Source organism: Leishmania donovani, chromosome 32 (assembly GCF_000227135.1).
Source record: "Leishmania donovani BPK282A1 complete genome, chromosome 32".
Classification (NCBI taxonomy): Eukaryota; Euglenozoa; class Kinetoplastea; order Trypanosomatida; family Trypanosomatidae; genus Leishmania; species Leishmania donovani.
In genome coordinates, this window is record NC_018259.1 from 1,026,146 (window position 1) to 1,040,288 (window position 14,143).

Sequence of the window (14,143 nt, forward strand, 5' to 3'; positions counted from 1 at the left end):
CATTATACGGGTGGCACAAGCGTGCTTGCGGTCGCTGGTCACCCTGGCGAGACGCCCTCCAGAACCTGGCCCCCGACGTTCGTAGGAGTGCGTTGCTCTCAGCTCCTTGCCCCGTGGATGCGCGATCCCGGCATCACCAGAAGTGGGGTTCGGCATGTGGCAGGGATAGGGCGGCGGCTTAGCTTCCCAAGACAGAGGGAGTGGGACGCACTGGACCCTGAGATGCCACACGCTGAGGTGACCCTTGCACCCCTGCGCCACCCCACCCCCCACACACGTCACTAGAGTTTGGAAAGGAGGGAAGAGCAACTAAACGCAGGAGTCCAGAAGAGGAGCTAAAGTAGAGGGCAAAGTGTGCAGGCAATATACGCGGCTACAGCGAATGCGAATGCAGCCTGCGCATGAGCGTGCGGGTGCGCTTCTACAGGCACCACGCCATCTCCCGTGCACCGCCGGCGAGCAACGCACAAAAAGGGCCTGGCAGAGGTGAGAGAGAAGGCGAAGCTGAGTAAGGGCGCCTCCAACGCCAATGAAGGAGGCGCATCGATAACGCGAAGGCGAGCACGAGGCAAAGACAGACTCAGGGGGAGAGGGAGAGCCGACAAGGGTGTCGAGGAGAAAGTTGGGTCGTCGAGGCACTTGCGCAAGGCGAAATACGTAAAGGATGGCGGGTTCGTCGGCGTGTGCACAGTTGTCGTGTAGAGTTGCCAGCCACCGATTGTGGCACGAGAGATGATGAGACGATGTCAGAGACAGCTAGAAGCACTAAAACAAGCGCAAGCACTTACAACACCGTCGGAGAGGGCGGTAACGAGGCGAGAGAGAGAGCGCGAGAAAAAAGATCGCCATCCATAGTGTGGAGGAGCGCACAGTGCACAAAAAGGCAGCGAGAGGATAGAAGAAGCGCAGTGAGAAGACAACAGGCAACGCCTGTTTTGTGTGTGTGCGTGTGGGCGCGCACGGGGAGTGAGGGAGTGTTGCCCTACGCTCTCCCCCAAAGAAAAATGAGCACCACCATCACCGCCACCTTCTACGCGTTCGCAGCTGTAGTGTTCATGACGCCGCGTTACGCTTTTTTTTCACAGCCCTGATGTCGAATAGGCGAGTTGCCCATACACGCTTTTGATGGGTGACGGGCAATGGCGTGTCAGGGGTGCGTGGGTGGATGCTCCGCGTGCACAGAATCACGTGAGAGGGCAGACACAATGCGTGACCCCGCATATGTACGCACGCACAAGAGAAGCGAGAAGGTGAAGAAAGGAAGTGGTGCGCCATAAAGATGCAGTGCTCTGTCCGCAGCACCATCGCATTGGGAGTTCGCCCTTTGCGGGTTTTGAAGCCGCAGACAGATCATCGTGACAGACATCGCCGGCCTAGGCCTCCCGCGAAGGATCCTGTGGCGGCAGCAGTCCACGCCAAGAGCACCCGTATTTCCCATCTGCTTTCTGGCCTCCGCTTTTGCGTTGGTGAGCAACGATGGGGGAGGGGGAGGGGGAGGGGAGGGGAGGGACGATAAATGACGGCAGAAGAGAACGCGCGTCCGTCCTCTTCTTCTCGCGCTCTCCCCCACCTTCAGCAGCATCGGCTGCCTGCCTCGATGCAGACGCGGCTGCGACTGAGAGAGGTTGCAGCGCACACGGAAAGCTTCGTGTTGGTGCTCGCTCTTCATTCGCTTTCGCTGTTGCTCTGTGGCTTTCCTTTACTTTCTTGCTGGTGGTACAAGTATCTAAAAACTGAGACACACACATGCATAAAGCATACGCATGCGCGTAAACACATGCACGGAAGAGGGAGCTTCGAGGCGGCCCAGCCTTTTTCTGCGGCGTCGATCAGTCGCAGTTAAGCCGCTATGCAGCGCGTCTTATGTCTGCTAAGCATCTGCTTCTGCTTGGCTTTCTTCTCTTCATGTGGCTGAGGTTCTTATGTCTCAAGGTATGAGCGGTCAGTGCGCGTGTGGGCGCGGACACCTCTGCCCATCATGATAGACGTCGATAGGCCTCCGCCTACACGTGTGCAGCCACGCGCGCGCGTATGCATGCATGCTGATATATGCTCAGAGGTACGTCCACAGATACAGAGAAACAAAGAAAGGCAAGCGAAACCGGCATGATGAAGAGGAATAGGTGGTAGCACAACGGCGGAGAGGCCAAGAGCACTCACATCGAAACGTTACGAGACAAGGAGACACGGACAAATTTGAAAAACTTTGGTGACGGAACCAGCGCCAAGAAGACGAGCCAAACAAAAAATAAAAATAAAATAAAACGGGTGTGTGGGAGCACTATTCGGGAAAAAAAGAAAAAATGATGAATAAATGAGGACAGAAAGGATGGCGGTGGGCGGTGTTCGCGGCGGTTGCTCTCGAGGAGCGTTCGACACACGAACCCCTTAGCACCTGGCACCGACTCCCTCACGGTTGCTACGGCGCTGGTAGCAGTTGAGGCTCTCAAAGGCGGGTGGCCGGCAGAGAGAGAAGACGAGGAAGATGTGCGTCTTGTTTTTTTTTTCTTCTGCTGGATTTCGCAGTTGTGTATTACTCTTGCGAGCCGTGATCGATGCGCTCCACCGTGGCACGGACGCGCTCAGCTGCGCGGCTGTTGCGATAGCATGCACGGCCGCAAAGCATCTCGTGCTCTTTGACGTCGTGCACACGGACTTGTACGCCGCACTTGCGGCACGCCACGAGCATGGCTTTGACGCATTGATAGCACTTTTTCGCGAAGGCGTCGCGCTCCGTCTCGGGGGAGGTGGAGGAGGGGACTTCCTGGGCGGCCACGTGCTGGATGCGCTCCTGCAGCGCTGCGAGAATGTCCTTTACGTCGTCCATGGCGGTGTAGTACTCACACAGCAGGGCCTCCGTCTTAGGACGGCACAGATCCACGTGCACGTGATAGGCAGAAGCGTTCTGCTGATCCGCGCACAGATAGCAGGGCAGCGTCTGGCGCGTCTGCTGCACAATGCCCTGTAGCATGGCTGCCACCACTTCGTTCGTGGAAGTGGAAGTGGCCTTGACATGGGAGGCTTTAGGATCGTTCATGCATGCCTGCCGCGATTTCCGGAAGCTCTCCAGCGCTGTCCGCACCTGCTGCACGCGCGCCTCCTCCTTTTCGCGCTCCATCGCGGCGTCCTGCGCATCAAGGCCCGACTCCGCGTCGGTGTGGTCGTCTGGACGTGCCGGGGAGGCGGTGAGGTCGTGCTCCCGCCGGCGAGACTTGGACGGGGAGCCCTCGCCGGGCCGCTGAAAGCCATGCATCGTGGTCTCTGGCGACGGCGGCACCGGCTTTGGCTCCACTGGTGAGGCGAGAACGCGATCAGTGGCCTTGGGAACGTTCTTGCGCGGCTCGGATTCGGCCTCCGTCTCGAACTGCAGCTTCTTGTGGACCATAGGCTTCGAAGGCACCGCAACCTCACCCTTCACCGGAGTCTCACACGCTGACGCGGCGACTGCCTTCGTCCTCGACCGCTTCGCCGGCTCCGCAGCGGCGCCGGCGGACTCCTCAGGCCGACTGTTGCGCGCCGCTACACGAGCGCAGTGTTTGGAGAAAGAGTCCTGCTGACGGATGGACACACGCCCAGAGTTGACAGCACGGTGGCGCTCCTCCGACGAGGCTGTCATCGGTGGGTCACTACTCAAATGCGAGAGAGTGCTGGAACGACGCTCTAGTGGGCTGCGCAGACTGCAGGCCCTCGGCGCGGCACGCCGCTGCGGTTGGTGTTGCGAGGCGCGGCGCGGTGAGTCACAAGCCCGATTCACCGTGGAGGCGTCCGTCGTCATTCGCTGTATGGGGCGGGAAAGGGCACGCTTGTGGGCGGCGGCCTGGCGGGCGCTGTAGATGGAGCCGTACGTGTGCGCAGGGGCGGAGGCGACAGCAGCGGGAACCTCCTCACAGCGTTCCCGGTGCGCGGCAGTCATATGGGTGGTGAAGCGGGGCTTCGCCTCCGCGCTTGTGGAGGGACGGCCGCGGGGGGTCCCGCAGCTGCTGGCGGTACTCGCGGTAGCGGCGCATGAGCGCGACGTGTTCTGATGGCGCCGGTTTGGACTTCTACGCATCTCCTCCTCGTCCTCGTGATGGTCTTTGCGCTTCGCGGCGATGCTAGCCGTCATCTCGTACATGGCGGTCGAGGGGCGAAGCCAGAAGGCCTTGTTGTTGCTTGCGAGCAGAATCACCTCCTGCTCCTGCTTGGGTGTCCCGTTGACATCAGGTGCTCCGAGGCTCTCGACCCCGTCTTCCTCGACGTCCGCCTGCCGCAGCAGGTTGCCCTTCTCGTCGTCATGGAAGAGTTGCGTCGCCACCCCGCGCGAAGCTAGAGAAGTGGAGGCGAGGTCTGTGGCTGCGGTCGCCCCTGCCTCCTCAGCGGCCGTCTCGCTCGTATCCTGCTGCGGAAACACGCTTGTCGTTGCGGCCATCGCCGGCGTCGCCTTAACCGCATCTCTCTTTCGGCGACTAGTCGACCGAGGGCTCGGTGGAGCAGCGGCAGCCGAAGTTGATGCAAGACGCGGCTTGGTGCCGCTGTCCTTGTGGGGGTATGAGCGCGGCTGAAGCTGCGATGACGAGGTGGACGGCGACACGTCTGCCTGGGCGAAGGAAGCGGACAAGGTGCGATGCAGAGACGTGCAATCGTGCGCCGTCACGGGCTCAAACCCAGGCCGCAGAGTGTCACGCCGCCGCTGGTTCGGCTTGCAATACGGCTGCGTCAGCTCTGGTGCCACGTAGGGCACACCACCGTTCCCATCGTCGCCGGTGGCGCAGGCGGCTGCCGGCTGCGATGGCGGGCCATGCGTCTTGGACAAGCTCAGCTGCAGCACCGCTGGCGCCGTCGAGTCGCCGGTGAGACCGCCCTCGGGATTGCCTGCCGCCGGTTCTGCAGGACGGGCGATAGGCCGGTTCATGGACACCGAGACAGGAACCGGGGACGACGAGGACCTCGTACGCTGCGGCATCCGCTGCGAACTCGCGGAAGAAACACGCTCACCAGCACTTCGGAGCGACTTCGACACGGGTACCGCCGGCTTCCCCTCCTCTGTCTCCGAGTCGTCGCTGACGACGGTCTCGTCCATGGCAGAGCAGCCGGCAGGTGAAGCAAACGCTTCCGACTGCTCATCATCGCGCCGCTTCGAGAGCTCCCCGACCTCCTCGGCGTCCACAGAGTTCGGCGATGGCTGCTTGCTTTCTACCTGCCGATTTCCGCGGAAAAGCATCTTGTACCGCTCCAGCGCACTGCTGCGCGCCTTCTGGTCCTCCATTCGCTTGGAGTAGTCGAGCGGCACGCGGCGGATGGTCATGGATGGCGACTCCTGCGCCATCGTCGCGGCAGATGTCTTGGTGGACTGCAGCGGCTTCTTCGGCGTGTTCTCGCTGTAGGCAGAGTCGGCAGCCTCTTCATCGAAGCCGCCGTCCGCAGCCGCAACAACGGATGGGTGCATGTGGGTGCGCTTGCTGAAGCTCGCGACAGCCGACTCGGAGTGCTCCGTGCCGGCGCGCATGTGCGAATGCGGCGCCGTGTTTGTGCAGAAAGAGCCGCTCTCACTGCTGCTAACCGTGTAGTGGCTCATATTCGGCTCCCCGGGTGCGTGTCTGATGCGACCAACTTGTACAGAGACGGACGTCGCTGGTTGTGCGGCAGCCGTTCTTGCACCAGCGCACCTGTGAATGAGCAGCGGGAACGATAAGGCAAAGAAATCGAAGACGAGCGGAGGAGATTCACCAGATATGCGTGGGAGAACTGGGGCCGGATGGCAAGCGTGCTGTGGCCTCAGGAGAGAAACAGAAAGAGAGAGAGATGGAGGCAAGTGGAGATGCAACAACAAGGATGTGAGTGAAGGGTCTGCGGAGAGAGCAAGAACCAAACAAGCCCTTCGGCTATCGCCAAACTCGTGTCCACCCGCCGAGAAGACAACTCGAAAAACAGCCCAATCTATATTGAAAGAAGCAAAACGAGGTGCCTAGAAGAAAGAGGAGGTGTGAAAACTGCTGAGATGAAAGAGGTATGTGATACACAGCATGGAAAGCGCACTTGTGAGCAGAGCCACCACCACTAAAGCGCCCATATATATATATATATATATGTGGGCAAAAAAGCAGAAGGCGGCCGTGCACCCTCGGTGCTGTCCAACAGCGAGGCGTTCGCTGGCGCTGACTTGTGCGTCTACGGGAGGATCGAGTACAGAAGAGAGCCGTAACGAGCAAATAAAATAGTAATAAGAAACGATTAGGCGCGCACGCGCACTTTCTCTAGAAGAAAACAACAAAAAAAAAATGATGATGATGGGCACGTCGAAAGCGATGCGTGGATGAAGCCGGGTGTGGAAGGTGAAGGTGCGGAGGTGAGGGGAGGGAGAGGGTGAGGTTTGTGTATCTCTGGATGGCGATGTGTCACGATGCGTGAAAAGACTTGTAGAGACTGAATGCGCCCGTCAGTCTGGCATGCACGCACAAGAGGCAGCAGAGAGAGACAAACACAGGGAGAGAGGAAAGACAGGTTGTGTCTGGGTGAGTGCGCCAGGGCTCCCGAGAAAGCTCTGCTGGTTTGTTGTTGGGCTTGTGTGTATGTGTGTGTGAGAGATATGGGTGTGCGTTGATGTATCAGACCGAAGAGAGAGGCATTGTCCGTCAACGAGCCCCCGTAAGTAGAAGCACCGAAAAAAAAAGAGCGGTGTTGTGTAGAGCACGTCGAGCACGGCAAGCGAACACACACCGACAATCATCCAGGTGAGGTGCAGAAAGAGGGATGAAAAAGACAGGGGGCAAGAAGAGAGAGGGATTACCAACGAGCCTGTAGCACCATCAAGGCAGCTGCAGGCACCACTGAGAGACGGGCAACTCGAAGGAAGCGACTCATAGCACCTGCTCAGCAGCACGCGGCACTTCAGCTGCGAGTGCTGGACAGCTATTTGTCGTGTGCGTGTGATCTGCCTGCCATCATCGAACACTGTCCGCTGCTGCCTAGCCAGAGAAGCCCGTGAGACGTCCACGAAGAGGTACACCAAGACACGCACCCACATAGTCACCGCAGCAAGGAGAACAAGAGAGCTAGTACCTCGCGATCATAGGCACGCCCGCACTTCCGCGCGCAGACGCCAACGTCGGACTGCGGTGTCGCTGCTCCCCACCCACGCGCGCCATGTGCTCCCCTCCATCACTATGGTGGTGTCTTGCTTGATAGCGCGATACTGCTTGAACTGTACAGGGGTCGGCAAGACTACTGCAGCCAAAGAAAAGAAGCAAGAGAAAGGGAGAGGTACAAGAAGAGCGCACAGCGCAACGGGAAGAACAGACTCGGCCAGGCCCACACACGTCCACGGGCAAGCACGCAGGCCCCCCACCTCATCTGCCGACCGGCCGCCCCATGCGCGCCTTTGTTTTTGTTTTCGTAGTGCGCGTCAGCGCAGTCTACTACGCCGGGTAGTTGGCCTTGTCCACGACAGACAAATTGTTCCGGTAGAAGCCGTCCAGCGTGGAAGAAACGCCCAGGATCCTATCCCAGTCGCCCCGGAGCACGCTGTTACGCGAACGCGAATTGCGCTCCTCGGCGTAGAGGGCGCCGGCAAGGTTCTCGTCGAACTGCTGCGTCCACTCCTCGAAGTGCTTGTCATCCCTCATCCCTGGCCCGCCCAGCAGCTGGTAGAAGCACCACGCAAACAAACTCATGAACATGGCCCACACAAGTCCACGCAGGTGCGGCGCTACATCCATGTCACCGAAGCGCTCGGACGCCTCGCCAGGGCCGGCGTACAAGGGGTGATGCGCCGTCCATCGGTGCAGCTTCGCGTCGTCGTACCACATGACCTCTGGGTGCGTCCAGTGGTCGTACACGAGAGAGTTGTCCGGGTGGAACATCGGGTTCGCCAGCGTGTACGTGCTCCACGGCGAGGAGTTGTTGCGGCGCATGTAGTGAAAGTTCGCGTTGTCGCGCAGGTACTTCTGCGTCTGGCGCACCATCATGTCGCACGTGGCCGGATCGGTCACGTAGCGATACTTCTCAAACCGCCGCCGGATCACCTTGTGCGCAAGGTTGAGCTTGTGAGCATTGAGCTGGATCATCCACATCTGAATCTCTTTCAATGACCACCGGTACAGGCGGCAAACGCGCTGCTTGTGCGTCAGCCGCGGGTCGTCGATGATGGGGTCGAGGTGTCGGACGCTACCCATGAAGTCGTAAATGTATGCGTCAGACTTCTGCTCGTACTTCGGGTTGTCGAGAATACGCCACCCCTCGTAGTTCTGCAGCAGTGGCTCGTGGAGGTGCCACTCGTGGTACTCCACCATGCCGCCACTGAACAGCAGCGAGCTACGGCGCATCATGTTCCCCTTGTTGTTCTTCGCGGCTGTGTCGGTGTGTCTAAGCTTGGCAAATCGAAGCCTCTAGCGGAGGCGTACCCTAGATCTGGTGGCGCTGCTTGTTGGCGTCCCATGCACACATCCGAAGCGCGCAAAGTATATCGTGCCGCACTGCTGGAGAACTACGAAAAAAAAAAGAGGAAAAAAAAAACGGATGCAGTGGGGCTGAGAGCAAGAGAGGGGGAGCGCCCAGCGGTGCTGTTAGAGAGCCCGCCAAAGACAAGATACCTACAGAAACACTAGAAAGTAAAAGGAAGGGGGAGACGGCAGCGGCGAAGACGCGTCTCGTTTATCGTTTGCTTGCTACTAGGAAACGAGGGCGGAAGATGCGAGTGGGGGAAGGGAGGGCGTGGGCGGGAGGCAACAGAAGGGAGGAAGTCACGACGGCTGTTGGTAAGGTGCCACGTGTGTGGGGAAGCGTGCAATTCTGCGTCGCCCTCTCTCTGCGCACGCGCGGTCTCTCGCGCTCTCGCTCGCACTTCACTGCCCTCAACCACGACGGCACTACTACGAAAAGGAAAAAAAAGAAGGCCGGCGTGCGCCTGTGAAAAGAGAGGTCTCGTCTACTCCGTTTGGCTCAAGTGCCTACGTAGCCCTGTGTGTAGGTCCGTACCAGGTGTACCGCCATGCACGCAATGTCTCTGGTTCTTGTTGCTACTACGAGCTAGCGTGCCTAGACAAGCGCAGCTACTGCGATGTGTCCTTGTACTGCAGGTCCCGGCCTCCCCCTCTTGCAAGAGTAAGCGTTCAATGCGGCCACACGAGTACGACAGCACAACTACAGCGCACTCAAGAGCAGAAAGAGTGTGAGGGTGATCACGGAAAGCTGGGATGACTTTAGGGAAGAGCACAAGGAAGAAAAGCGGATGGCGAATGCCTCCTTCGGAGTGCTGAGGTGGCGGGCACGCGGATGTGGGCACACACGCACGAGCACAAGTGGCGGTGTTTTATGCGCGCTTGCCAGTGTGCGAAGACACTCGCGCAAGTGCGTCAAAGAAGGCTAGAAAGGGCGAGATAAAGGGAAAAGATAAGCAGTTTCAGTAGATGTGTGTGTGTGTGTGTGGGAGGAGGGAGGGGGCGCTGCGAAGAAGCATCCTTTCCATCCCCTACTCAGCAGCAAATGCGCTCTCGCCTTGAGCGCGACAACACGCATGCCTTTGGTTCCTTGTGACGTGCGTCGCCGTGACCAGCTCTCGACTGCAGCAGCTGTCATACAACTCCGTGTGCGCCTTCATCTCTTTCCTTCTTCCATGGGCTTCTTGAGCTTCGTGGCGGCCGCGATGATGCATTCAGCGATAAAACGGGGAAGCGAAGAAACACACGCACAAAAAAAAAGACGCCGACAGAGACACCAACGCGCAGACGGGCAGCTGTGGAGCAGCACACAAGACGCGGCGGGAGGCAGCGGGCACCGCACGCACGGCGGCGCACGCAAGCACATATGCACAGCGCATGCACGAGAGCACAACAGAAAAAGAAACGAAAAAGAAAAGGTAAATGATCCAACTTGGATACCTGCAGCACCAAGCACCGAGAGACGCGCACACAGCTGTGGAGGCAAAGCCCGCGCATCATCGAAGGCCGCACACGTAGACGCGCACACCATGCACGCGCCAAGATGAAGGGGACGGTGGAAAGGCGAGAATGAAATGCGTCGTTGGGGAGGGGCGGTGAGAGAAGGGGGTGGGGGCGAGTTGCTGGCAAGGAAGCGCGCACTCGTCCCCGCCGCGAGCCAGCCCCCTCTCCCCTCTGCACTCATGGGGTCGCCTACCAGAACTTCATCTCGTGATACTCCTGGTCAGTGGCGCGCTTCCAGTGGCGCTCAGCCCAGTGCCAGTCCACTACATCAAAGTACTTGGAAAGGTACTCGGGGCGCTTGTTCTCGTAGTCGATGTAATACGCATGCTCCCACACATCGACGCACAGTAGCGGTGTGTACTCGTAGTTTGTCAGCGGGCAGCCAGCGTTGCCGTAGGAGACGATATCGAAGGCGCCAGCCTTCTTGTCGTAAACCCAGTAGACCCAGCCGCTGCCAAAGAGGTTCTGCGCTGCAGTGATAAACTGCTTCTCGAACTTCTCGACGGAGCCGTACTGCGCAGACACCGCCGCGGACAGGTCTGGCGGGATGTTGCTGCCGTACGGCTGGATACACTTCCAGAAGAAGGAGTGATTGTAGTGCTGTGCAGCGTTGTTGTAGACGCCCTTCAGCTGAGAGTCGTTGGCGCTTTTCGCAATCAATGCGTCGAGCTGCATCCCGTAGAGCGGCGTGCCCTCGATGAGTTGGTTAAGCTTCTCTACGTAGGTGCGATGGTGGCGGCCGTAGTGCACGCGAATCTGGTATGATGACATGAGCGGCATGCAGCCCTTGTACCACGGAAACTCCAGCGTGGGTAGGTAGAAGAAGCCCTGTGACTGGATGTAGTTCTCGGAGCGGCGAATGTACTCGTCTACGCGCCAGTACGTCTTGCGGTACTTTTCTACGTAGTAGTCCGGCACACGACCGGAACGGTTGCGGAACTCGTTGTATTGGTCCATAAAGTTGAAGCGGCCCATCTGAATGTCCGCCTTTGGGGTGTGCATCACCAGCCCTGTACGGCCCGTCGCGATGTGCGCAGCAACAAGGCACGAGGAGGACACCGCAGGGGCGCCGACGACGGAGCCGAGCACGCCGGCTGTGCACACCGAAGTGGTGTACGCACGACGAAGCATCGCTCTTGAGAAAGAGAGTGTGGAAGAGGGGGTTCTAAATATCCGAGAAAAATGAGTCCTTTGTTGAGATATCACTGCAGCGCCACGGAAGAGGATGTGGCGCTTCCACTACGGCCGTTCTACCCGAAGGTGAGGAGAGAATGCTATGCGTGTGCGTACGCATGCGCGTGCTCTCGTCTTTGGCGGCAAAGGAACGCGAGGGAGGAGCGGGAAGGAGGGCTTCACTAGACTACGCTATGCTACGTAAACATAAAAACAAAAAGAAAAATCAACGAGCAAGTGAAAAGAGCGATGGGGCTCTGGCACAGGCAGCGACGGCAACCACAACGCGCACAGCAGTCGAAGGTAGAGTGTGTATGTATGTATGTGTGTGTGTGTGTGTGTAACCAGAACAAAGTCGGGTATCGAGCTAAACAGAAGATGTGTTCCTACGCAAAGACAACAAGGGGCACCATAGTTGTGAGAGACGACGACAGAAAATCGCGTGTGGCGGCAAAGGCCAGAAAACGAGTACGAGTGCGCACAGCGTCGGATGCGCGAGTACTCCGTGCTGAAGCTGTACAGAAAGGGGGGTTTTGAGAGAGAGAAAGATGAACAGGCGAAGTCAGTGGTGATGCTCTTAGCGGATGGAGTTCGGGGTGATGAAGGGAAGCTTGCTTCTGCGCGGGAAGCAGCGAAGATTCAAGGAGGAAGCTTGTACAAAGTCTCAGCTGCTGCGTCACAAAAAAAAAGGAAAACCTAAGTTGTGCAACTGAGAGAAAACACGGGGCACAACAAAGCCTCGATACCACTGAGAGACACGCACACACACAAGGACCTGAAGGGAGGGGGTGCGAGGACGGCACGGGCGGAGGCTCATCCTACAAGAAATCGGAGATTGATGTCGATAGTTGTCGTCGGCGTTGATACACATATGCGTGTAAAGAGAGAGAGTGAGAAGTGGGGAAAGGGGGGTAGATGAGATACGAAATATCGGAGCAGTGACAATGGAAACAATAGATATATGCATGCGTGCAACGGTGTGCTGCACCACCGTGAGCATGCGCGCATACGTAAAAGCCCATCAGCGGTTGTACGGATGCGCTCCGTGTGGTAAATGAGCCACTCCAGTTTTTCTCTTCCCCGTTTTGTGTCTTCACGACTCGTCTCTCGAAACTCGAGAGGTGCTTACACGTGAAAAGACGCCGCTTCCGAGCGAAAAGGCCGCGTCTTCCTGTGCGCCTCTGCGTGGCCACACGCATGAGCACACTTTCTCACTGGCGAGCGCTCCTCTTTTTAGTTGTCGCCGCCCGCCCACCCACCCCCTCGAATCGATGTTGCTGCTCTGTTTCGTGTGTTCGTTTCTATGTTAGGTCTCTGCATTCGTCGACTGTTTTCACCTAGAAGGTCATGGAGTCGCGCGCACGTGTGCATGCACAAGCACATCATGGGGATGTGAACGCACCGTGTAACCACGGAAACAACGAAACACATCATGGGACAGAGAGGAGAGAGGAAAGTGGGGAGGTTCATATATCTTTATATACGCATGCGTGCGAAACCCTTGAGGCCGAACACCTACGAGCATACACACACAACCTACATATGTATTCTGTTGTTGACATATGCGCTCCGTTTCGTTGCGGTTTCCGTTTCAAGCCGAAGGAGAGGAGGAGAGAACAGAGAAAGAAAAAGAAAAACGATGAGGCACGACACCAAAACACGCACACGTGCACCAAACGTGCGAAGGGGGAAAAACACACACATTTTTTTCGGTTCATCATTAAAGAAGCAGCGCAAGAAAACAAAAGCCGAAGCAGACAGTGGCACAGCATCACGCACGCGCACAGCACACGTACTCACACACACAATGGCATAGTATGACGCCCCCGCCCCCAGTCACGAAGTAGCCCCACAAGAGCGAATAGAAAGAGAAAAAAAGAAACAAAAAGAGAAAGGAAAAGACGCGTGCATCAGAGCGAGGAAGAAGCAAGTACAGAAAAAAAAACGAAAACGAAATAGGAAAGCCACAAGAGGCGAAAATATCCATCACGAGAGAGAGAAGGAGAAAATATGGGGCGTCCGTCAGGCGCAACAGGAGGGCAAAGAGCGCAAGCCAGACGAAAGCGAAAGCCCAGCGGCGTCCTTCACACACGCACACACACACACAGAAACTCGCTTTTGCGAAAGCGGAGGCACCGAGAGAGAGAGCATGGGGGAGGGGGCATGGACAGCGGAGATGTTGGGTGGCCTGTGCGAAAACGTTATCCCTGCGTCCGAGTGCTCCTTATCCCACGCCGTTCAAGTGCAGGTGTGTAGATTCGATACCTATCATGCGTGCTTTCCCGTATGACAGCGTGGAGCAGATTACCTTTCAAGCAAAGAACCCTTTTCTCCTTCTCTCTCGCCGAACAACGGTGTAGAAGCACTGCGGAGAGCAGATCGCGGAGGGCACACACACGCACCAAGAAGGAAGAAGGGAAAGGATAGGGAGAAGGCTTACCTCTGTTTTGCGTATTACGAGGTCACCGATGCTTTCACAAATCCAGGAACCAGCGGGGCAGACACGCCCACGCGCGCCAAAGAAAACACTAAAGAAAGTAAGGGGGAGAGGGAGGGGGGCGGTACATAAGATAGATTGATGAGAAAGTAACATAAAAAGCTAGAGAAGGAGCATGAGAGAGGGGGCGGGGAAGGAAAAAAAAAAGAGAGGCACGCGCACTGCATACGAGACGCTCACACAGACACACATGCACACACTTTCGGAGAAGGTACAAAGGATAAAAAAAATGTCAACCAAACGCGCGCCTTGCGTGGCAGTGTTGTGTGTGTGCGTGCTGTGCCTTTTCTTGCGCGTACGCGCCGCATAAACTAACTATTCGTTTTTGTTGTTATTGTGAACTCGACCGAACCGCTCCACCCACGAACATGTCAGCCACCCAGGCACGGATACAACCACAGTTCACCTCGCTCAGCTGCACATCACGGTTGAACGCTGGTTTTCCAGGACGGCTCGTCATGCCGCCGAGCCATGGACGTACGTCCAGCGCGCTCTTCTCGTTCTTCCCCGTCCTTGTCCGTACGTCGCATGCGCGCTGCGTGAGCGGCGCCCGAGG

At 57.7% G+C, this 14,143-nt stretch overlaps 3 protein-coding genes across 3 annotated transcripts; all 3 read right to left on the bottom strand.

Annotated features, from left to right (window-relative positions):
• Positions 1–2,533: 2,533 nt before the first annotated feature.
• On the bottom strand, positions 2,534–5,554 carry LDBPK_322750 (hypothetical protein, conserved; the record flags this gene model as incomplete). Its single annotated transcript, XM_003863640.1, has 1 exon — positions 2,534–5,554. One exon carries the CDS (start codon positions 5,552–5,554, stop codon positions 2,534–2,536), a length of 3,021 nt encoding a protein of 1,006 aa, XP_003863688.1.
• Positions 5,555–7,394: 1,840 nt separating this feature from the next.
• Positions 7,395–8,303, bottom strand: LDBPK_322760 (hypothetical protein, conserved; the record flags this gene model as incomplete). Its single annotated transcript, XM_003863641.1, has 1 exon — positions 7,395–8,303. One exon carries the CDS (start codon positions 8,301–8,303, stop codon positions 7,395–7,397), a length of 909 nt encoding a protein of 302 aa, XP_003863689.1.
• A 1,803-nt stretch (positions 8,304–10,106) lies between these two features.
• Positions 10,107–10,919, bottom strand: LDBPK_322770 (superoxide dismutase, putative; the record flags this gene model as incomplete). The annotated part of the gene is made up of 1 exon (XM_003863642.1): positions 10,107–10,919. The coding sequence occupies one exon, from the start codon at positions 10,917–10,919 to the stop codon at positions 10,107–10,109; it is 813 nt and encodes a 270-aa protein (XP_003863690.1).
• Positions 10,920–14,143: the final 3,224 nt, after the last annotated feature.